Source organism: Hydra vulgaris, chromosome 12 (assembly GCF_038396675.1).
Source record: "Hydra vulgaris chromosome 12, alternate assembly HydraT2T_AEP".
In the NCBI taxonomy this organism is placed as follows: Eukaryota; Metazoa; Cnidaria; class Hydrozoa; order Anthoathecata; family Hydridae; genus Hydra; species Hydra vulgaris.
This window is the reverse complement of record NC_088931.1, coordinates 84,212,469-84,237,500: the sequence shown is the minus strand read 5'-3', so window position 1 is coordinate 84,237,500 and position 25,032 is coordinate 84,212,469. Positions and strand designations below refer to the sequence as shown.

The 25,032-nt window shown below is 27.2% G+C and overlaps 1 protein-coding gene across 4 annotated transcripts in view; it reads left to right on the top strand.

Moving 5' to 3' along the window:
- LOC136089076 (uncharacterized) overlaps positions 1-25,032 on the top strand; it is a 37,328-nt gene that overhangs the window by 4,973 nt on the left and 7,323 nt on the right. For all 4 annotated transcript variants that reach the window (XM_065814743.1, XM_065814744.1, XM_065814745.1 and 1 more), the window contains exons 2-3: positions 14,433-14,583; positions 19,600-19,949. In XM_065814743.1, the coding sequence (XP_065670815.1) occupies positions 14,454-14,583; positions 19,600-19,949 (480 nt within the window). In that variant the 5' untranslated portion in view covers positions 14,433-14,453. The remainder of the gene's footprint in view (positions 1-14,432; positions 14,584-19,599; positions 19,950-25,032) is intronic.

Sequence of the window (25,032 nt, the reverse complement as noted above, 5' to 3'; positions counted from 1 at the left end):
AAAGTTTAAAAACTAAAAAAAACTTTTTCTTTAAATTGATATATTGTCTGCCAAAACCTCTCATTCAATTTAGCAATAAACATAATAATGCAAAAATCGTAAAACTTAATAATAATAAAATCATAACACTCTAAATTATAATATAAATATATATATATATATATATATATATACATATATATATATATATACATACATATATATATATATATATATATATATATATATATATATATATATATATATATATATATATATATATATATTAAAGCCTTAATTAACGGGAAAATTGTAAAACGTTGCAATCCTTATAACACTTTGTCAAAAATTTGCAATCTTTGTTTATACGAAAAATTCTTTATTTTAACATACAAAGGTGATAACTTGTTAAATAAACAAAATGAGTTGATTTCAAAATGCAGACACAAGAATAAATTCCTCTTATCTTTTTTTGACACCGGTGATGAGCTAATAGTTTGTTTTTTCGTTGCCATCAAGTATGTCTTAGCGACGTTAAGATCTTGCTACACAGTAAGCCACTGTCTAAGCATACTTTTTTTTCCAAATCATATTGGCTCACTTTGGGATTTATGTAAGCCATAAATATAAACATAAATCCGAAAAAATTATTCAATTTGGAACTATAATCATTTTGGGAAATAATTTTAAAGTTTTTAGCTATTGGTGTGTTTATTTCAAATATTTAAAAGAATTTAATATTTTGAAAAACCTTATTTTTCAAAAATATCTGCGACGGAAACTTTTTACATGTCACGCCTCGTTTTCACAATGTTTTATGAAATCTCATTGGCTAACGCCATGTAAAAACGAGGCAGGGTTTGTAAAAAGTTTCCGTCGCAGATATTTATGAAATATAATATTGTTTTTTATGAACCGATTTTCAAGTTTTTAAGTCGATTGAAACTAAAGTTTCTTTAAAACTATTGATGTTGGAAAATTATTGGGGCTAGAGTCTAAAAAATGGGTGTATGACACTCCTCCTTGAACAATGAACTTATTAAAGCTAGTGAGCTTTTAATTATAATATTATTCGGCAATAATCAGAGATCAAGTACCTATTTTTTTTTGTTTTTAAGTTAGCTAAAGTCACTACACTTATTTACTATCTGTTTGCGCTAGCTCTGGTTAGGTCTTTTGAGTTTACATAGGTATTTATATATATAACACCCTTGCTTCAACGTTTTTATAGACCATTAACAATAAAAGTAACACCAAGCTTGAAGTTATAATACATTTTAGGAATGCCTTTTCATAAAAGAGAACATTAAACTCACATTTATATACTTTAAATACAATATATTACATTTGTAATAAGTTTGTAAAATTGTTGTAAAAACAAGTTTGTAAAATTACACTGAGATAATTACACAATATTCTAACTTTTTCACGTTCTCTTGTTTTCGGCTCTGCTTTGGTTTTTAGCCAGAATGAAGTTATGTCTCTTTACCCGCCCATAAACCTTTTTAGAAGCTTCAGATGTGAGTTTTACAGCTCTTTCCACCGACTGAGAATTGTTTGGCAAATCAGTTAGAGAAAGTTTATTGCCGGTTTGAATAGCTTGTAGTAATTCATTTGAAGATACAAAAGTTGACGTAGGAGGTTCAATTTGTATTGAAGAAACCTCAATTAAGTCGGTCCAAACATCAGCATTGAAGTTCAAGGTCATAACTGTCTTAGCTTTGATTTTAGGTTTGAAATCTGGATTTGTTTCCCTGGATAATCTAATCTTCAAGATTTGATTAAGAGCACGGTCTCTTACAACTTTTTCATCGTCTAGCAGCATAGCATAAAGAAAGTTTTCTTGACAGCAGCAGTAGGAGTTACCCTGAAGATTTTTCAATACAATAGTTTGAATTCTGCTATCCTGTTTCTTGACTAATTGAGTTGTTTTATGGAGAAGCCTTGGTGCATCTTTGTAATGCGCTGAACTTTTAACGGCAAACCACATAGGACAGTAAACTTGTATTATGTACTTTGTTATGCAGTTTAAATCATGTGTAGGTATCTCGGTTCTTGTATAAACCATCATAATTCTCAAAGCAAGAGTTAACCAGCATGCATGACAGACTGGACCAGGTTTCCTGTTAGCATACTTGACAGAAATGGAACCTTTAGCTATTCCAGTGCAATACTCATAAAGTTTACGCTGGTCCGTTCTCAGATCGCCAACAATGTTGGGCTTTACATATAACTCTCGGAATCAATAGGAACAAACTGAACCAATGGTTTTTCATGCATGAGTGTATCAGACGCTTGTTCACCAATAGGGCCCTTATACTTTTTAGGATCATGAGTTTTTCCATCTATTTCAGATATAACATGAAGAAGAGGTAGCTCACCCTGGTGAAGTAAACAACCAACTAAATGAATGCTATGATTCAAAAGCTTTTCTAATTTGACAACTAAACCATTATATACGCCAGTATTAGAACTTGTATTGTCAAGAACAATCGCTTCCAAGCTTTTTATACTATCATATTCAGAAAGCACATTTAACGTTGCTGAAGCCATAGTACTACCTTTACCATTTTCTATTATAGTATGAGTTAGATAATTTCCAGAGAAAGGGTCATTTTCACAAGTAAAAGTGAGGTGATGTTCATCTTTGGTAGTTCGATAAAAGAAAGGGTCCCCATTACTCTTGTATTTCATCACATAAACTAATGAATTTTTGTCTTTCTTGCTATCAACACCAATTACTTTTATTTGTGAAACTTCTTGATGATGCTTTGTGTCAATTGAATTAGCCACTCGTACCTTTTCACAAAAAATCTTATATTCCGTTACTATCTGAGATTTTTTACTCTCAGTTACTATTCCGTAGTCAATTAACACAGCTGTTGCTATTGCTGCAGCAGCATCACTTACTTCATACCTTTTTGCAGCCTTGGCTAAATTAGATAAGTCTGTGTAATTTCTTTCACTTATGATTTGCTCCTCAAATTCTTCACTTTCAGCTGTATCTAAACTTGAAGATCCAGCACTAAAATTACTGTCTGACTCGAGTTTTGATGTTGTTTGAAGACTTCTCTGTCTAATTAGCTCTCTAGTGGCCTCTTTTTCCTGTCTAATATACATTTTGGCAACCCTAGTTGCCTCCACTTGGTCCACGTTGCCTAACTGCCAACTTCCTTTTGGTCCTATCTTGCATCTTTGATCCTTTAAATATTCTCTTTCCAGAACGGGGACCTAAAATAAGTCAAGTATTTTAAAATTTAAAAGTATTAAAATTTAAAGTGAATAAAATGAATTAAATTTCATGATCACTAATCATTTGACCATAACTTTGTAAATAAGCAGTAAATGCTAAAATGACTTGCGGCTCTTTTTTATCCAACCCTCCATATTTATCAATTCTAACAGTAAATGTTGATAAAAATTGCATGATATACCTAACTGCTTTCCTCACAGAGACAAACTATGTGTTTCATTGTGCAGTCGCTTTTCCGACAGCCGATTTGTCTAAATGTATATTACTTTACTATAAAATCAAGACAATATAGAAATTATTTATTATATAGGCTTACATTCTTTAGTTTATGGATAAAGACTTTACCTTAATACCTTAGTAGAAGGCGAAGGGAATAGGATAGTAAATTTTCATCAACCTTTATAAAATCTTTTTCACTTAACATTAAACAAATTGTACTAAAAAATGTTTACAAATATATATTTACCTATCTTTACAGTCATCAATAATTGGGAGATTGCACCGGCAAGCAGACAAATCAAACAACGTTTCCAGTTTCTTTTCTAGCTTTTCTTATACTGGACTTATGGTTTTTAGATTGAATTCGTTCTGCAGATAATACTTTTTTAAATGTTCTGAATATTTTATTTTTTAATGGTTTATCTTTTATCAGAGATAGATTTGGATTAACTCTATACCAAAGTTTTTGCAAGTTACTATTGACTTTTGTCACAATTGATACAGAGTCAATTTTCTGTCCATTAAATAATTCTTTCTCAATCTTGTAACTGTATTGAATTAGCTGTTTGTAAGTTGGTAGATCACTCACAGGTAAATCAGAAGCTTTTGCAGCAAATCTTCCACTATTAATACGAGTTTTGTTTAAAACCTTCGCAGGTCTTCCAAGTTTTTTTGAGCTCATGCTGATAGGACAATATGAATTTATTATAAGTAAAAAGCAAGAAATTATTCTTCGATTACAGTTAATATATTTTAAAATATTTGTTTAAAAACAATTAGTTTACGTTTTAGTTTGGTAAATAGTTTTTTTATAGAACGCAAATCTTCGCATTTGCTGTATATTTCCAATGTATCTACGTTTAAAAAATTAAAAACGCGTGAAAGTTTAGTTTTATTTACGGACCTTAAGTGACGACATGTGGAATTTCCAAGATTTTCTATTGTATTTCCCAAAAAGATTAAAAGTTTTTTGACTTTTTTTTTTTGTGGCAAACGAATAATATATCCATAATACATAAATCCCACACTGAGCCAAGTGTTATCATATACAAGACAGTGGCTTACTACACAGTATTTTGTAATTTTTAGCAGTTTTTTTTGTTTTTGAATTTGTATTTAGGGCTGATGATTGCCGTATAGGCATGAAACTTAAAGTACCATAGAAAAAGTTGTTTTTTCTTCGTTAATATATATGTGTATATATATATATATATATATATATATATATATATATATATATATATATATATATATATATATATATATATATATATATATATATATATATATATATATATAGATCTATAGTTTGTTGGCTTTGGGAAGAGCGGAAGGAAAAAAGTGATTCTTACGCCAACACATACGTCACTTTTAATTACTTTTGACTTTCGTCCAACATTTTTGTGTTGGACGAAAGTCAAAACCATTAATTTAATTACAAATTAATCGTTATATAAAAAAACCACAAAAACGCAAATTTAATTGACCAGAATGTTTTTAAAAACATTCTGAATGTTTTTAACAACATAAACAATGTTTTTATTTTTATTTTTTTTAATAAAATGTTTTTATTTTTATTTCTTTTACTGTGAATCATGCGCAGAGTGTTGCTACATCGACTATCTTATAGCCTGACTCGCAAGGGAGTGCTGCTACATCGACTGACAAATAGCCTGACTCGCAAGGGAGTGCTGCTACATCGACTGACAAATAGCCTGACTCGCAAGGGAGTGCTACATCGACTGAGGGTTTGGTTGGGGCAGGCAGTCTATTATTAATAAAAAAAAAAAATTCCGGTCTTGCATTTTAATTTTTACTTTTTGTCAACAAAATATGGTAAAAACTTTCGGACAACATCTAAGGGTTCTATATATATATATATATATATATATATATATATATATATATATATATATATATATATATATATATATATATATATATATATATATATATATATATATATATATATATATATATATATGTATATATGTATATATATATATATATATATATATATATATATATATATATATATATATATATATATATATATATATATATATATATATATATTATAAGTGTTATGATTATTTATATATATATATATATATATATATATATATATATATATATATATATATATATATATATACATATAATTACAAACTTAACAATTCTACAAGTACAAAAAGCTACTATATATAGAGAAAAATGTTGTTTAGTATTCATCTTAATTAAAGTGTAATAAACAATGTTTATGCTTTGTTAGACAAAATAAATATAAGCTTAGTATCTAAAATATGACTTAACTTAGTATCTAAAAACTGCTTAATCAAATTAAAAATAATAGGTATGCATTTATTTAATACTTAAATTAAATCTTTTTTTACAAACACTAAAAAAATTGGTTTCTTTAAGTTTGAATTGTAGCAAAAACGATTTTTTTAAATTTTTTTAGTTTTAATTAAAAATATTTTCTTATAATTACTTGCTTACTCGCTTGGAGCTAGTTAAGTGCAATTTTTAAACTATTGAAATTAAAAAAAAATGTTTCACAAAAAAGAAGTGTAACAAAGGAAATTTTTTAATATGAAAATAAGAAGAAACGCTACGCAAAAAGATATTTTAAAATAATATATCTTTTCAATAAAAAAGGGATTTAATATTTTATAATGAATTTTTTACCAAAAACTAAAATAGAGTTAAGAGAGGTTAAAAAGGTTATAAAGGTTGTCAAACTTAACTTTTGACCAAATCTTTCTATTAAAACAAATGTTTCTATTAAAACAAAACCCTATTAAAATAGAGCTTAAAAAATTTGGATAAAAGCAACATTTTTTTTAACAATTTTTTTAGAAAATGAAGATGTTTGAATTGATAATAGAAAAACAACTGTTGCTGACAATTTATTTCTGATGTATTTATGATATGATACAAAACAATACAGTGTAAAGCTTAATGAATTATTACTAAAACTAAAACTCGATTCTATTTTATCCATGAGCCTTTTTATCTAAACATCAAAAAAGCCTGAGAAAACGCTTATTGCTTACGTTGCCTGCCATATCCTATTTAGACGGGTGATTCATTGTTTGTACACTTATTAATCTTGTTAAGGCCTGCGTTTACCATCAAAATCCAGTGACCAGCTTTCTAAACGAAAAATTTTCTTCATTTCCTCTTTAAATTTAACAGTTTCTTTAATAGTTGGTCTGAATATACCAGACTGTAAAGTTATCTAAATGTCATTCCTATCTTGAAATAACTGTCAACAAATGATTGCTGCTTTGCTAGTGGATAACTTTAAAGATGTTACTATTTTGGTTGCAGTTTTCATTGGGCTGTAGTTCTTGCTGGTACTTGATTTGGATTTAGAAGTTGAATGCTTGATGCTGGTACTCAGATTTGGATTTAGAAGTTGAAGTTGATGCAGTTTTTGAACCAGCAGTCTTCCCAGTTTTATACCCAATCTGCAGGTTGCTTTCAATCTAAAAGTGATATAATCTTTTGTCCTCACTGCAGAGCCATTTGCCATCTTTTTTTGTGGTGTCAAAACTTTATTCAATAGATTGTATTTTCTTTGTTTTACATATATTTAAATGTACATGTTTTATACATACATGTTTAGCAGTTTATCCAGTTATGCTTGTACAACCTGAATTGATACATAGGAAATCTTTTTTTTTTTTTTGCTGTAAACTTGTTACTTCTTTGTCAATTCAATTTATGCGTTCTTGTTTCCTATTGATGGATTCTCCCAGGAACAGATAGCGAACAACAATTTGGATTTTGAATGGTATTATGCTGTTATCTTCCAGTGATTGTTCTCCTTTTGAAACGGTTTTTCTTTTCCTATGTGACTCATAAAATCGTATGAGATTCTCCATCCAGATCGTCTTGTTTCTTTTAATAGTGGAAGCACTTTTATTATAGGACATTATGATTGAAGATAATACTTGAATATATTTCTGAAAGGCAATAACAAATGAAGTGCTATTGTACTTCTATATCGTTTGACTTCTATATGGCAAATACAGATTCATATATAATTATTAGTGTTGCTCAATTAGGCAGCTTATATAGTCTTGTTATAAATCTTGCTAATATCCATAAACTTCTAGAAGATGTAAATGTATGAGACTGGGTACAGCACTGATATATATATATATATATATATATATATATATATATATATATATATATATATATATATATATATATATATATATATATATATATATATATATATATATATATTAGGGTGCATCCAACGCCCCATACATTCAAAAATTGATCTGTCCATATTCTTAAAACTTTCTATTGGTTCTCACAAGACACCCTGTTAAATTTTTTCAAAACTGAATGAGATTTAGGGGGGCCACCTCAAGTCTGAAACTTGCAACAAGACCCTAAACAGAAGGGAAAAAAGTTTTTCAAACGTATGTCATGTTGGGTCTCAAAAGAAGCAAAACTTTATAAAAATTTCAAAAATAGTTATCATTTTTTTGTTAAAAATACCTTGAAAATTTTTTTTGACAAAAACATGAAAAAAAAGGTTTTTTTTAATTTTTTGTTAAAAAATAATAATTTTTATGCAATAAAACTTAGAATAATAATTCTTGTGTAAAATTTTGTTATTTTTGAAATTTTTATAAATTTTTGCTTCTTTTGAGACCCAACATGTCATACTTTGGAAAAACTTTTTTTTCCTTCTGTTTAGGGTCTTGTTGCAAGTTTCAGACTTGAGGTGGCCCCCCTAAATCTCATTCAATTTTGAAAAAATTTAACAGGGTGTCTTGTGAGAACCAATAGAAAGTTTTAAGAATAGGGACAGATCAATTTTTGAATGCATGGGGCGTTGGATGCACCCTAATATATATATATATATATATATATATATATATATATATACATACATACATACATACATACATACATACATACATACATACATACATACATACATACACACATACATTTTTTTTTTAAACATCTTCGCTTCCAACAAGGCTGCAAGCAGCCACTAATTAAAGTTGGAAGTTACTGAAAGAGAAAAGATGAAGATTGTAGAGCAAGATAACGATTGACGGAACACTTAAAGGATTGCAAATTATATGAATCAAGAAAACAAGATGAAGGAAGCGAATTCCAAATAGCCGATGTACGAGGAAAAAAACTAGATGAATAAGCGGTTTTGGAGCACTTAGGAACAGCCACAGAAAAAGGATGAGACTTAATTGAATAACGAGTAACACAAGAATGAATTTTAGTAGATGACACAAGAGACGCTAGCTCTTTAGAGCAGTGCCTATTATAGTATTTGTAGAAAAAAGAAAGAGAAGCAACATTACGACGATGTGATAATGGTTGGAGGTTGGCTGCAAGAGCAGGTCCAACTATGTTTACAATGCGTTTTTGCACCTTGTCTAAAAGAGAAAGGACATCATTAGAAGATCCGCCCCAGATATGGCAACAGTATTCCATACAAGGCCGGATTTGAGATTTATAGAGATAGAGAATAGAATCCAGAGTAAGAAAGTGGCGAGCTCGATAAAGAGATGCAACCTTAGCAGATGCTAATTTTGCAACCGATTTGAAATACGGTTTCCAAGAAATATTGGAAGTAAGAGTTAATCCTAGAAGATGAAGAGTAGGTGACTCATCGAGTACATCACCGTTCATAAATATAGGAAGATCTAAATTATTGCGATAATGATTGGCTGAAAAAAATTGAGTTTTATCTGTATTGAAGTTCACCAGCCACTGTGAGCCCCATGCTGTAGCAGAAGTGAGATCCTTTTCATACATATATATATATGTGTGTGTGTGTGTGTGTGTGTATATATATATATATATATATATATATATATATATATATATATATATATATATATATATATATATATATATATATATATTTGTATAGATATCGATATATAGAATATATTCGAGGTTAAGTATTTTGATGTAATAATACGAAGTCTCTTGTATGTGTTACAGTGCTCAATATTACTGAATAATAGAGCTATATATAATTATATTTAGATGAATAAAAACAACTGATTAGCGGGATTTAATAGTCGGGATGTAACACGTACAAGAGACTTCGTATTATTACATCAAAATACTTAACCTCGAATATATTCTATATATCGATATCTATACAAATATTTGCTCCGTAAAGTTGAGCACTTTACTCAAGTCGTCAACGCGATGGATAAAATAAACTTTGATTACTCAATAAAAAACATTTCAATACCGTCAGAAAGAGACTTTAAATTAAAATTATTAAACAAAACGGAATTACTCTTAAAGAAAGTGAGATGGAAAGCGTTCTTTTTTATTAATAACGATCCAAGAACTAAAGACAATATCAATTATACAAACTACGGAATTAGATCTTCTATATGTCCACCGCAAATAAAAGAAATGTCATTCTTCGAAAAAGACTTAATCAATCTTATTAAATCAATAAAGTTTCAAGACATACGCAACACTTTTCAAAATGGTATGAAAGAAGATATCAAAACTATACGTAAATCTCACAAAACCCTAACACATGCTGACAAAACATCAAATATGTATAAACTGTCTAAAGAAGATTACAATAATCTGTTAACAAATGCCATTACCACTACTTACAAAAAAGCAAATCCAAAATTAAAAGACCATATAAACAAAGAAGGAAAACAAATTTTAACCAACCACGAGGTATATAAAAAAATAGAAATAAACGGATCCTCTAACTGTTTTTTCACTTTGAAAGATCACAAGGAAAACTTCGTAAACAATCCATCTGTGCGCCTTTTGAACCCTTCAAAAAATGAGGTAGGACGAATTTCTAAGGTAATTTTAACAAAAATTAATTGTGAACTTAAAAATAAACTTTTTTTGAATCAATGGCAAAGTACGCAAAATGTTTTAGACTGGTTTTAAAAAATCACCAATAAGCACTTATACAAATTCCTAGTTTTTGATGTTAACGATTTTTACCCTTCCATAAAGGAAAGCACCCTCAACAATGCTATGAATTTTGCTGACCATCATATCGTCATCAAAAGCGAAGACAAAGCATTAATAAAGCATGCAAGAAAATCTCTTATCTTCAACAACGATGAAGCATGGATTAAAAAAAGAGGTGGGTTGTTCGATGTAACAATGGGGGCATTTGATGGTGCTGAAGTTTGCGAATTAATAGGTATTTTCATACTGTATCAAATTTCACAACATTATAATAAAGAAGATTTCGGCCTATATCGTGACGACGGTCTTGCTGTATTCAAGAACAAAAACGGTCAGCAAATGGAAAAAATCAAAAAGCATATAACACTCATTTTTAAAAGAAACGATCTTCAAATCACCATTCAATCTAATTTAAAAATTGTTAACTACCTCGATGTTACGTTAAATCTAAGTAACAATACGTTTCAACCATATTTTAAACCTGATAATCAAATAAGGTACATCCACTCCAATTCCAACCACCCTCCAAGCATAATAAAAGCAATCCCTCGCAATATTGAACAAAGATTATCTTCCATGTCAATTAATGAAGTATTCTTCAAAAAGGCTATTCCACCGTATGAAGAGCCTTTAAAAAAATCGGGATACAAATCGAACCTTACCTACCAACCACAAATAATCTCAAGTCAAAATCAACAAAAAAAGCAACGTAAACGTAATATTATTTGGTATAACCCTCCGTTCAGCTTAAACGTCAAAACAAAAATAGGAAACCGTTTTCTAGCCCTTATTGACTTACATTTTCCAGCCGGCCACAAGCTACATAAAATATTCAACCGAAATTCTATTAAGATTAGCTACAGTTGCATGCCTAACCTAAAATCTATCATAAATTCGCATAATTTCAAAATTTTACACAACAAAAATCAATTAAAAACCAACCAATGTAACTGCGTAGATAAAGCATTTTGTCCTTTGAACAATCAATGTTTATCTAGCAATATTGTCTATCAAGCAACCGTAAGTTCCAGTCATCATGATCGTAATAAAAAAGTATATTTTGGCATTAGTAATACACCTTTTAAACTAAGATACGCAAACCATCTCAAATCATTTGCATCAGTTAAATATAGAAATGACACAGAACTATCTAAGGAAATATGGAGCTTAAAAGACCAAAACATAAAGCCCATTATAGAATGGAAAATTGTCAAACGTTGTAAACCTTACAATCTAGCAACAAAAATATGCCACCTTTGTCTCTACGAAAAATATGTAATTTTTTCGCATAATGGAAAAAACCTACTGAATAAAAAAAACGAAATCGTATCTCAGTGTCGACATTCAAAAAAATTCCTATTATCTTTATTTGACACAGGGGACTAGTAAACTATAACGGCTTTTTGTTTTTTGTTTTTTGATTTGTTTTTTACGTAGATTTGTTTATAACGTCAGATGTCATTCTACAATAATTTTTTACGTTTTTGTAACAGTTTGTTTACGTTTTTTATTTGTATTAACGACTGATGATTGCCTTCGGGCATGAAACTTTAAGTCCCGCTAATCAGTTGTTTTTATTCATCTAAATATAATTATATATATATATATATATATATATATATATATATATATATATATATATATATATATATATATATATATATACATATATATACATATATATATATATATATATATATATATATATATATATATATATATATATATATATATATATATATATATATATATATATATATAGATCTAGATCTATAGTTTGTTGTCTTTGGGAAGAGCGGAAGGAAAAAAGTTATTCTTACGCCAACACATACGTCACTTTTAATTACTTTTGACTTTCGTCCAACATTTGCGTTTTGGACAAAAGTAAAAACCATTAATTTAATTACAAATAAATCGTTTTTAAAAAAACCACAAAAACGCAAATTTGATTGACCAGAATATTTAAAAACATTCTGAATGTTTTTAACAATATAAACAATGTTTTTATTTTTATTTTTTTTAATAAAATGTTTTTATTTTTATTTTTTTTACTGTAAATCATGCGCGGAGTGTTGCTACATCGACTGACAAATAGCCTGACTCGCAAGGGAGTGTTGCTACATCGATTGAGGGTTTGGCTGGGGCAGGCAGTCTATCAATTAATAAAAAAAAAAAAATTCTGTTCTTGCATTTTAATTTTTACTTTTTGTCAACAAAATATGGAAAAAACTTTCGGACAACATCTACAGGTATATATATATATATATATATATATATATATATATATATATATATATATATATATATATATATATATATATACATATATATATGCATACATACATAAATATATATATATATATATATATATACACATATATATACATACATACATAAATATGTATATATATATATATATATAGAACCCTTAGATGTTGTCCGAAAGTTGTTGACAAAAAGTAAAAATTAAAATGCAAGACCGGAATTTTTTTTTTTTAATAATGATAGACTGCCTGCCCCAACCAAACCCTCAGTCGATGTAGCAGCACTCCCTTGCGGGTCAGGCTATTTGTCAGTCGATGTAGCAGCACTCCCTTGCGAGTCAGGCTATTTGTCAGTCGATGTAGCAGCACTCCCTTGCGAGTCAGGCTATTTGTCAGTCGATGTAGCAGCACTCCCTTGCGAGTCAGGCTATAAGATAGTCGATGTAGCAACACTCCGCGAATGATTTACAGTAAAAAAAATAAAAATAAAAACATTTTATTAAAAAAAATAAAAATAAAAACATTTAATTAAAAAAAATAAAAATAAAAACATTGTTTACATTGTTAAAAACATTCAAAATGTTATAAAAACATTCAGAATGTTTTTAAAAACATTCTGGTCAATTAAATTTGCGTTTTTGTGGTTTTTTTAAAAAACGATTAATTTGTAATTAAATTAATGGTTTTTACTTTCGTCCAACATGGAAATGTTGGACGAAAGTCAAAAGTAATTAAAAGTGACGTATGTGTTGGCGTAAGAATCACTTTTTTCCTTCTGCTCTTCCTAAAGCCAACAAACTATAGAACTATGTATATATATATATATATATATATATATATATATATATATATATATATATATATATATATATATATATATATATATATATATATATATTAGGGTGGTGCTAAAAACAACTTTTTTTGCAAATGTCAGCTGACAAACCCTAAATGTGTTTTATTTAATAAAACAATACTGGATTCAAAAAAATTTTGAATAAAAAATATTTTTACAGGTGCCACAAGGCCCTTATACATCAAACAGGTCCCTAATAATATAAAAAAAAAAGTTTTTCAAAAGTATGTCATGTTGGGTCTCAAATGAAGCAAAATCATATACAAATTTCAAAAATAATATTCATTTTATAAAAAAACATAGATAAAAAAAATTATAATCAAAAAATCTTGTTAAATTCCCTATTTTTCATTTTTAGTTAAAAAACGTAACTTTTTGTTTACTAAAATCTAAAATAAAAATTTAATTATAAAATGATTCATATTTTTGAAATTTTTATATATTTTTGCATCATTTGAGACCCAACATGACATACTTTTAAAAAACTTTTTTTTAATATTATTAGGGACCTGTTTGATGTATAAGGGCCTTGTGGCACCCGTAAAAATATTTTTTATTCAAAAAATTTTTAAATCCAGTATTATTTTATTATATAAAACACATTTAGGGGTTGTCAGCTGACATTTTCAAAAAAAGTTGTTTTTACCACCACCCTAATATATATATATATATATATATATATATATATATATATATATATATATATATATATATATATATATATATATATATATATATATATATATATATATATATATATACATATATATATATATATATATTTATATATATATATATATTTATATATATATATATATATATTATATATATATACATATATATAATATTTATTCATTATGTGAAACTGTCAATATGTATTTGTATATACTTATAGAGTTATTAATTATAACGTAAAATGGTTAAAATTTCTAATGATTTACGAAACAAATGCATGAGGCAAGCAGAGGATTTGTTTGACTACTATTTCCAATCCGATTTTGAAGAAAATTTGCCTCAGAAAAGAAATTCTAAAGAGTTTAGTGAAGGTGATTATTCAATTGTTTACTGTATTGTATATTTCTGACATGTCTGATTTATACTGTTTTTTACTCAATTTTTATATGTGTTTGTATTTAAATAATACAGGGATGAATAAGAAAATAAACATGCAGTTGCAGTATTAATAATTGAAAATAAATAACGCTACTAAAAGTAATAGAAGAATAAAACTTTTGTTTAAAAAAAAAATTATAGTTTAGTTTTTGGGATAAAGATAATAGCTATGATGCAATCCTTTCAAAAGTTAAATGCAAGAAATGCAAAAGAATATTACACAAAGATATGTCAGCATGTGAAAGCTTTATCTGTACTTACTGACTCTGCACAAAAAAAATGTCTTTGGAAGAAATATATGATTAAGGATAATTATTTTTGTTCACAAAAATGTATACTGTTATTTCAACATTTTGTTAAATGTTTTATTTTATCAATTATTTAAATCTTACTTTTGTTAAAAAAATATTTTTCAGGTACTTAGGTTAAAAAATTTTATATTGTTATACTGTTTTTAATTTTCCTCATTAAAACAACATAAATTTTCAAAATTTTACATTTTTCAGTGTTAAAATTTATCATTCCTTTGTCAGACCATTTAGTTACATTATCAATATCGTCTTGGAAGAATTTTGTGTTGTAAACTATGGCGATAATTTATTATTGATTTCATAAAGTTTGCATTTATTATTATTTTAAAAATTAAATATTTTTTTACTTTAAAAATGGCCTAATTACAGATTTTTGTGCAGGGTTGTTCAAAAATTTAAAATTGTTACGTTTTGATGACAATTTCTGATATTTCTTCTGAACTTTTATTTTGTTCCTTTTTTATTCCCTTTTTCCCTTTTTTTTATTCCCTTTTTCCATTATTTTTATTTCCTTTTTCCATTATTTTTTATTCCACGAATAATAAAAATATTTAAGCAATAATATTTTTATTGCTTAAATATTTTTATTATTATTATTATTAAAATATTTAAGCAATAAAAAGATCAAACAAGATTGCATTAAAAAAAATTTATTTAATTCATGGGATATTTTTATTTTAATTTAATTTTTATATTATTATTTTTATATTACCATTGTTAAAGTTGTCTTTTTTTAAGTTTTTTTTTTATTTGTTTCATTTATTTTAGTTTTTATTTATTTTAGTTATTCTAACTTTTTGCACAAAAAGTTTTTCGCAAAGTTATTTTGGCTAGTGGCGTGCAAACATTAATTGACTTTAAAAAAATGACCTTAAATTATGGCTAAAAAATGGCTTAAGTTATGAATTGCAGTAATTAGTAAAATAACACATTTCATAATTTTTCTTTGAGATATCTTTTCTGTTATCTTAAAATAATTTATGCTTTTAATTCATTTTATCTTAATTTAATTTTTTTTTATTGATAAGTAGTATTATTAGTTTAATCTACTATTATTTATTGGGCAATTCCATGTGAAAGCATCCAATTTTTTTATAAATTGCAACACTAAATCTCAGGTTTTGCTAGTTTTTACACTACGCAAAGATTTTAATAAGTTATGAACAATCGCAAAATTTTATCATCTAATTCTAAACCGTTTCAAAGATATGACTATCCAAACTTTTCTTTGAACCAACAAAAATCCACCATTTTAAAAAATAGTTTTGTTCATTGTTTATGTTCTGTGTAGGAAGTGACCGGGGCCCTGGCCCCGGGTGAAAATAAAACATTTTGTAAACACGGCCCTAGCCCTGGCAAAGTTTTAAGATTTAGCAGAGGTTAATAGCCTGGGTTAGAAAAAAATTTATAATACTTTATATATTGTAATTTTATACTTATATTTACCATTTATTAAATATTGGCATATATTTATATGTTTTTAAACTCTTATTTACTTCCAACAAGGCTGCAAGTAAACACTATTAAGTTATGAGTTACTTTAAAATACAGGGTAGGGTTAAAAAAAGCTAAGAAATGATTAACTGAACACTTAAAAAGTTGTTGGTTGTATATAAAACGAAAACATGAAGATGGGTAAGAGTTATAAAAGCAAATTAGAAAAAAAACTACAAATTTCGTATTTAATAAACTATTTTTATATAAATAAACAGATAGCTTGTGTTAAAACCAAAGCTGTTTGGAGGAGCAGCTTGCATAGCTCATCATGTTCATTTTAGGAGAGCTTTTCTCCACCCTCGCGCTCATTTATTCCTGCCGAGGCCTGCATATATATACAAAATATAACATGAATTTTTAAATAAAAATATACTTTAGGATGTATAACTATTTATGCAGCCCCGGTCACAAACCTGGCCCCAGCCACAGCTATATTTTATCAAACCTGGCCCCGCTCAAATTGCAACCCCAGTCACATCCTGGTTCTGTGTGCAATAGAAAACTGAAATTGTGTACAATTACATATTTTGAGGCAAGGAATCCAATAAAACAACTTGAAATATTTAAAAGTAAACATAACACCTGTAATTTTTACCTTTATCACAATTTTACTGGGGAGAGTTTAATTACAAAAATGCCAATGTAGCTAGATTTTTTTTTTTAGATGTCATCCTGAATAGTTTAGTTAGAGTTATTACAAAGAATTAGAAATTCTTTGTAATGACTATAATTTTTAGTATCCATAGCTCTAAAAATATATAAAAAGCTTATGCACTACTAATGGGAAAAAAATTTTAGCTTTTGTACCCAGAGTCTTTAGGTAAAATGCTGGCAAGGTTTCAAGGCTTAAAAACAATAAGTTCCAAGTCATTAAATCTTATGAATTTTTTTCTTTTTGCAGATCATAAGCCAACTAACATAATTAAAGTTTCTGGACACCAGAGACCAGGAAAAAGTAAAGATACAAAGCTGGAGTCCTTTTGGGTATCTGCATCCCTGATTTTACTTGTTATGAACAAAAAAAATCTCAAAACTAAAAAAAAAAAAGTTTTATTTATTTTCTAATTTCTGAGACCGGTCAGGTCATAAAAGTTAGAAAATATAAACTCACCTACAGTGGTGTACCCTCTGGTTTTTTCCCAGTCGCCCTGCAGTGTCTAAAACAGTTTTTATTTCTCATTTGAGTCGTCCGCTATGATAATCAGTAGTCTGATGTAAAAGTTTTTTTGTATTTTCTCTCGGGTGAAAATAATGAAGAAAAAAAAATTTAAACATCTGACTACTAAAATATGTCTAATAAGAAATATATTAAAAGTGAGTTTATTAATTAATTAAATTAAAAATGAGTTGTCATTTTTGTCGTAGTCGATATCTGTATCATATTATTTGTTTTTGTCAATCTTAACAAGGTTTCATTACGTGAAGCAAAAATGTTTAAAGCTAAAACTGTAAAGAAACATTTTATATACAGAAAAATTTTCTATTCTCTCTCAATCTTCAATCAAATTTAATTTAGTTGAATATTTTAAAATGTTTTTTATGTTTTGAACATTTTTCATTACACTAGGACTTTTTTTTTTTTTTTTTAAGAAAAAAAAGATTTCCATGTGCATCATAAATTGCATTCTAATAATGATTTTTCATGTGCATCATAATAATGTTTTTTATTTTGTTAGTTTTGTTTGGCAAAGTTAAAAAAAATATATTATACTAATGAAAAGCAAAAGAGATTCAGTGTTATTAATGATTCAACTGCCCATTCACGTGATTCAAAATGCGACTTTAAGATTTAAAAAACGATACAATAGCATTTGGAAATGAAAGAAAATGTAATTTTAAAACTCATTTAAATTGTAAAGAAGCACGCTTCAAAGTGCAAAAACAACATTTAAAAAGACAGTAGTTTTTTTTATTAAGTTTGGTAAAATTAAATAACGCACCGTAGTGTACTCATTGTTAAACAAAGTGTATGCTACTTTAAATGGTTTTTAAGTTTTCTTTTAAATAACCGCAAGGAATAAAATCTTTACAGATCAAAATACAGTTTTATTAATAAATACACTTTTGTAAGTAACAAACTGTCTGGTCCTCCTGCCGGGCTACTGACAGGTATTTTTTAAAAATTTTAGTTATCCTTGGTGAAAACAAGTTGTCCTGTGCCACAGGAATGCCACAATCATGAGAGTACACCCCTGACCTATTAAAATAATACTTTTAATTCAAATTTAAAAGGATAGCGCAAAATTAGAAACACAACCTTCTGAATTACCAAATTACCCTTACCACTATTGGATTATGTTGCCTAACTGGAACTCCCTCCCCTATTGCTATGAGAACTATTTTCTTTAAAATATTTTTAGGTAAAAAATCAAAGGTAGATGCAGAAAGTGATGATAAACAACTTTATTAAATATTGATGTTTTTACCAATAATTGTCTCAACCAAATGTTGGCCACTTGTCAATAAAAAAGTGACTGTTTATTATTCATTACAATTAATTTAGTAAGTCAATTTTGTTTAGTTAAGTAATAAAAATTTAATAAAATTCTTAGAAATATTAAACAAAAATTTTTTATCCAAATGTAAAAAATGCATTGAAATGGAAAAAGAAGGAGGGGGTGGAATTTTTTTTTTCCGTTTAAGAAAAGACCACTCCCCAATTCTTTGTAACAACTATAACTAAACTATTCAGGAGGGTATCTTAAAAAAAACAACTGAGCTACATTGGCATTTTTGTAATTAAATTCATCCCAGTAAAATTGCGATAAAGGTAAAAATTACAAGTGTTTTGTTTACTTTTAAATATTATAAGTTGTTTTATTGGATTTCTTGCCTCAAAATATATAAGTGTACACATTTTCAACTTTCCATTGCTCACTAAACAGAAACAATGATCAAAACCATTTTTTTAAATGGCAGATTTTTGTTGGTTCAAGGAAAAGTTTGTCATATCTTTGAAACCATTTGGAATTAGATGATAAAATTTTGAGAATGTTCATAACTTATTAAAATCTTTGAGTTGTGTAAAAATCAGCAAAATCTAAGTTGCATACTGGATGTTTTCAAATGGAATTTATTGTTAACATTTTATTAAAAAGTTTGATAAACGGTTTTTATTTTTATAAACAATTATTATTGTAGTTCATCGCGTTCCTTATAATTCTCAACTTCAAAGAGATGCAGGAAAAACTCTAAAATCTGGGAATATGAGTGAGATTGCTGGATTGACTCCAATTTTATCGCGATCTTCTGGAGCTTATGATGAAAATTATCTTGTTGGAAATCTTTTGAAATCTGATGATTTTGATCACCACTCTGATGTTGGAGAACAACGACATTTTAAGCGTTGCTCAATGCCTTATGAAGTTGTTGAGTATCAATCTTCTACACCTACTCAAGTAGGACCTACTCAAGAACAAATTAAAGAAGTTGCTATTAAGTTAGCATGTGTTGGAGATGAAATTCAAGAAGAATATGTGAAAAAAAACAAGGTATAGTAAAATAAATTTTATTTACTTTTTATGTATGTAAATTTTTTTTATAATTTTGACTTGACTGCAATAAGTAAACAACTGAAACCTGATTTGGGTCGTGGTTAGTTTTGATAAAAACAAGTTTGAGCAATGGGTGTACATGGTGTGCATATATACTAGATGGGAATCTAAGTTTTTATAACCAATAGTTTGTATGTTCATATTTGCATATCTATGATCTTTAATTTAAAATAGTTCAAGTTCAAATATTTAAATTTTATTTAAGTTTGTCTAAATTTATTTATGTTTGTTCAAGTTTTATTTAATTTGATTTAATCTAGTACATACATTGATTGAGGGTTTGAATTTGATAGTTCAAGTTTTATTTAATCTAATTTAATTTAGTTCATACATTGATTGAGGGTTTGAATTTGATAGTTAAAGTTTTATTTAATCTGATTTAATCTAGTAAGTACATTGATTGATGGTTTGAATTTGATAGCTAAAATTTTATTTATTATATTTAATTACAAATGTTTTATATATATATATATATATATATATATATATATATATATATATATATATATATATATATATATATATATATATATATATATCAACCCTCGGAATTAGGAAAAATGAGGTCAATTGGTGTCAAGGAATTGGTGGTCAATTGTTTGTTTTTTTGAATGGTCAAAATTTTTCTTTTTTCTTTGTTTAAATCTTAGTAATAGTTCTTCTTGAAAAAACTTTATAAATACTAAAATAAGTTAATGCTTGAAGGTAAAGAATAAAATTATTTTAATAAGAACAATTTTAAATTAAATCAATGCTTTTTTTAAAAGCACCAGCAGGCAATTGATAACTTTTAATTTATTTAAAAATAATTCATTTCATTGCAATGTCTTCGCAAATGGTGGGAAAAGCTGAGCGAAAAAGAAAAGGTTAAGTGAAAAAAAAGTACAGTTGAGATTATGTTCTTAATTACATATAATGATTTCAAATAATAATGAAATAAATCTCTTAAGTTAAAGAAGCAAAACTTTCGCACATTTTTTATCTCTTGCTCATTAAAACTGTTTTAAAAACTGCTAGTGTTAATTAGTTCATAATAATGTTACTAACTCTTGTTTGCAGATCTATTTAAACTGAATACTTGATACTTTAAATTGTTTTTAACATTTGTCTTCTTAGTATTAAACAATTTGTTTAATAAAACAAATTTTAAAAATTAAATTTTAAAACATCAATCAATTTGTTTAATGGAACACTATAAAAATTATTAAATTTACATAAAATGAGATTTTTAATAAATATATATATTTTTAATAATCCTGTTATAATAAAAAAAAGAGCAAGTGCTCAATTAGTAATTTTTAATTTATCTATAAACCATTCATTTATTTGCAATTTGCAGCAAAACTTATGAGAAAATAAATAAAAAGATTTAGAGAAAAATAAAATAAATGACTAAGTGCAGGTGTAAGAAAAACTGTTCATAGTTAAAGACATAATTTATTATATATAATTATATAATTAATAAAATAATATATAAAATTTTTATATTGAAATAGTAATAAAATAAGAGCTTCAATCATTTAAGAAAAAATGATTTTCGTCATTGATAAAATAAAATTAATTTAAATAAGTGAAGCAAAAAACTTAATGATTATAGTTTACATCGTTACATATATGTTTCATACGCTGCATACAATACTTTAAGAAGGCGAATTAATGAGTTCAGGGATATTAAAGCTGAAAAATTGCTAGTTTCTATTAATATGTAATAGTTTTTAGATAAAAGTTTTAACAACGATAAATTTAGTATATACTTGAATATATTATAAGTAGAAGAATTAATAATATAAAAGTATTAATAAATTATTAATTTTTAATTATTGAATTATATTGATAAAAAATAAATTTATTGGAGCGTTTTTAAAACAAAGATAAAAACCAAGTATTAAAAAATAAAAGGATCAAAGAAAAAATTTTTCACTTCTTTTCACTTTCAAACTTTTCGCTTTAACTTCTTTTTGCTTTCAAACTTTTCGCTTTCACTTCTTTTTGCTTTCAAACTTTTCGCTTTCACTTCTTTTTGCTTTCAAACTTTTCGCTTTCACTTCTTTTTGCTTTCAAACTTTTCGCTTTCACTTCTTTTTGCTTTCAAACTTTTCGCTTTCACTTCTTTTTGCTTTCAAACTTTTCGCTTTCACTTCTTTTTGCTTTCAAACTTTTCGCTTTCACTTCTTTTTGCTTTCACTTCTTTTTGCTTTCAAACTTTTCGCTTTCACTTCTTTTTGCTTTCAAACTTTTCGCTTTAACTTCTTTTTGCTTTCAAACTTTTCGCTTTAACTTCTTTTTGCTTTCAAACTTTTCGCTTTAACTTCTTTTTGCTTTCAAACTTTTCGCTTTCACTTCTTTTTGCTTTCAAACTTTTCGCTTTCACTTCTTTTTGCTTTCACTTCTTTTTGCTTTCAAACTTTTCGCTTTCACTTCTTTTTGCTTTCAAACTTTTCGCTTTAACTTCTTTTTGCTTTCAAACTTTTCGCTTTAACTTCTTTTTGCTTTCAAACTTTTCGCTTTAACTTCTTTTTGCTTTCAAACTTTTCGCTTTCACTTCTTTTTGCTTTCAAACTTTTCGCTTTAACTTCTTTTTGCTTTCAAACTTTTCGCTTTAACTTCTTTTTGCTTTCAAACTTTTCGCTTTAACTTCTTTTTGCTTTCAAACTTTTCGCTTTAACTTCTTTTTGCTTTCAAACTTTTCGCTTTCACTTCTTTTTGCTTTCAAACTTTTCGCTTTCACTTCTTTTTGCTTTCAAACTTTTCGCTTTCACTTCTTTTTGCTTTCAAACTTTTCGCTTTCACTTCTTTTTGCTTTCACTTCTTTTTGCTTTCAAACTTTTCGCTTTCACTTCTTTTTGCTTTCAAACTTTTCGCTTTAACTTCTTTTTGCTTTCAAACTTTTCGCTTTAACTTCTTTTTGCTTTCAAACTTTTCGCTTTAACTTCTTTTTGCTTTCAAACTTTTCGCTTTCACTTCTTTTTGCTTTTAAACTTTTCGCTTTAACTTCTTTTTGCTTTCAAACTTTTCGCTTTAACTTCTTTTTGCTTTCAAACTTTTCGCTTTAACTTCTTTTTGCTTTCAAACTTTTCGCTTTAACTTCTTTTCACTTTCAAACTTTTCGCTTTTAATAGCAATTAAATTAGCGTATCATAAACAAGAAAACTATTTTAAACACTTTTTCAAAATTTAAATAATTTTATAAAATTTTAGTATATGCATTTTCCAAATAATATCCTCATATGATATCATATTATATTAACATATAATATTAAAATCATTAAAGTATAAAGTGAACTAATAAAGTTGCTGTATTGCAGTTTTATTCATCCGCATTTAGAATTCGCAATACAAACCTTACCAGGAAACGCTTGCTGTTTTTAGTCTTGTATGTCCACGCCTGAGTATTTTATTTAAGACAACTTGGTCACAGCCATTTGCAAGTTTGTTTATATTAATGTAATTTATGCGTATACTTTTATGTATAACTTTTTATAATATATATTTATACTTATTTGTTCCATAAGTATACACACTTTTAGCTTATTTGGATAAGGCGTTTACTTCATACGCCAAATGTCTATGGAACGAATCCCACTTCTTCCCAAATTATTTTTGTTTTTCTACCTGTCCCCTCCCTTTTGGTCTACTATGTTATTAGTGAAATATACATAAAAAATTATTAACAATTATTATTAATAATTGCATAACAATTAATAATTATTATTATTAATAATTGTTCACCAATAACATAGTAGACCAAGAGGGATGGGATGGGAGAACTAAATGTGCTGAGCCGAATGTGAAAAGCAACAGATATCCAAAATTACAAAGCACTAAAAGATTGGGGATAAAAACACGTACAAGAATAGAAAGGTAATATGAAACAGCTAAGCCTATGTGATATTGTATTGTGTTATTGCAATATTGTGTTATTATATTTATATTATGTATATTGCGTTCCTTTATATTTTAGATAATGTAATAAAAACCTTTCTACTAACTTGTATTAGTCTTGATCAGGTCTGCAACAATTTTATTATATTATCATATTAATACAATGTATCATAAAATATTCCAAAATACTCTTCAACTTTAACACAAATATCAGAAATCAATCTGTCTTGCAGATAATTAACTCGCACAAATATAATTGGCCATTATGACAGTACCTTAATAATAGGAAACCACTATTCAACTAAATTTTTTGTTGTAAAACAGCTGTATCACCTCTTATCAGTATAAGCATTTTAAATAAACACTGTGTCATTATGAAGATGTCGCAACATCTTCATAATGACACAGTCTGAATGCAGACTTTATTAATAGTGAAATTACTTGGATCTTAAATAATGATGTTAAACAAATCAGTCAAAACCCCTGTAGAGCCCAATGCTTTGTTACAAACCTATCAAAAAAACCTCGTCTAGTAATGGACTTCTCTAACACCGTCAATATACATATTCCTCTGGATTCTTACCCATGTCCTAGAATAGATGAACTACTAAATATGGTAGCTATAAACAGTATATTCAGTAAAATAGACCTAAAAAATGCTTACCACCAAATCCCACTAAAAAAGAAAGATTATTCATTGACCGCCTTTGAAGCTAATGGAAAATTGTATGAATTTAAAAAAATCTTATTTGGATGTACAAATGCAGTAGCCATCTTTCAACGCATCATCGATGATTTTGTCTCAAAATACAAACTACAAAACACCCTTATCAAGATGATATTATATGTGGATCTAATCAAGAAGGACACAACAAAAACCTCACAGCATTTAAAATACAAGCAAACGATTTTGGAATGAAAATGAACAATAAAAAGTGTAAGTTTTCTCAAACCTCACTCTGTTTTCTTGGGCACCTAATAGAAAACATAATGTTGAAACCAGATCCTGAAAGGTTCCAGGCATTACAATAATATCCTATTCCAACTAACATTAAACAATTTAACAGCTTGATAGGCTTCTTTGCATACTAAGCTAATTGGATCCCTAACTGCACCAATCTAACTACCATTCTATCTA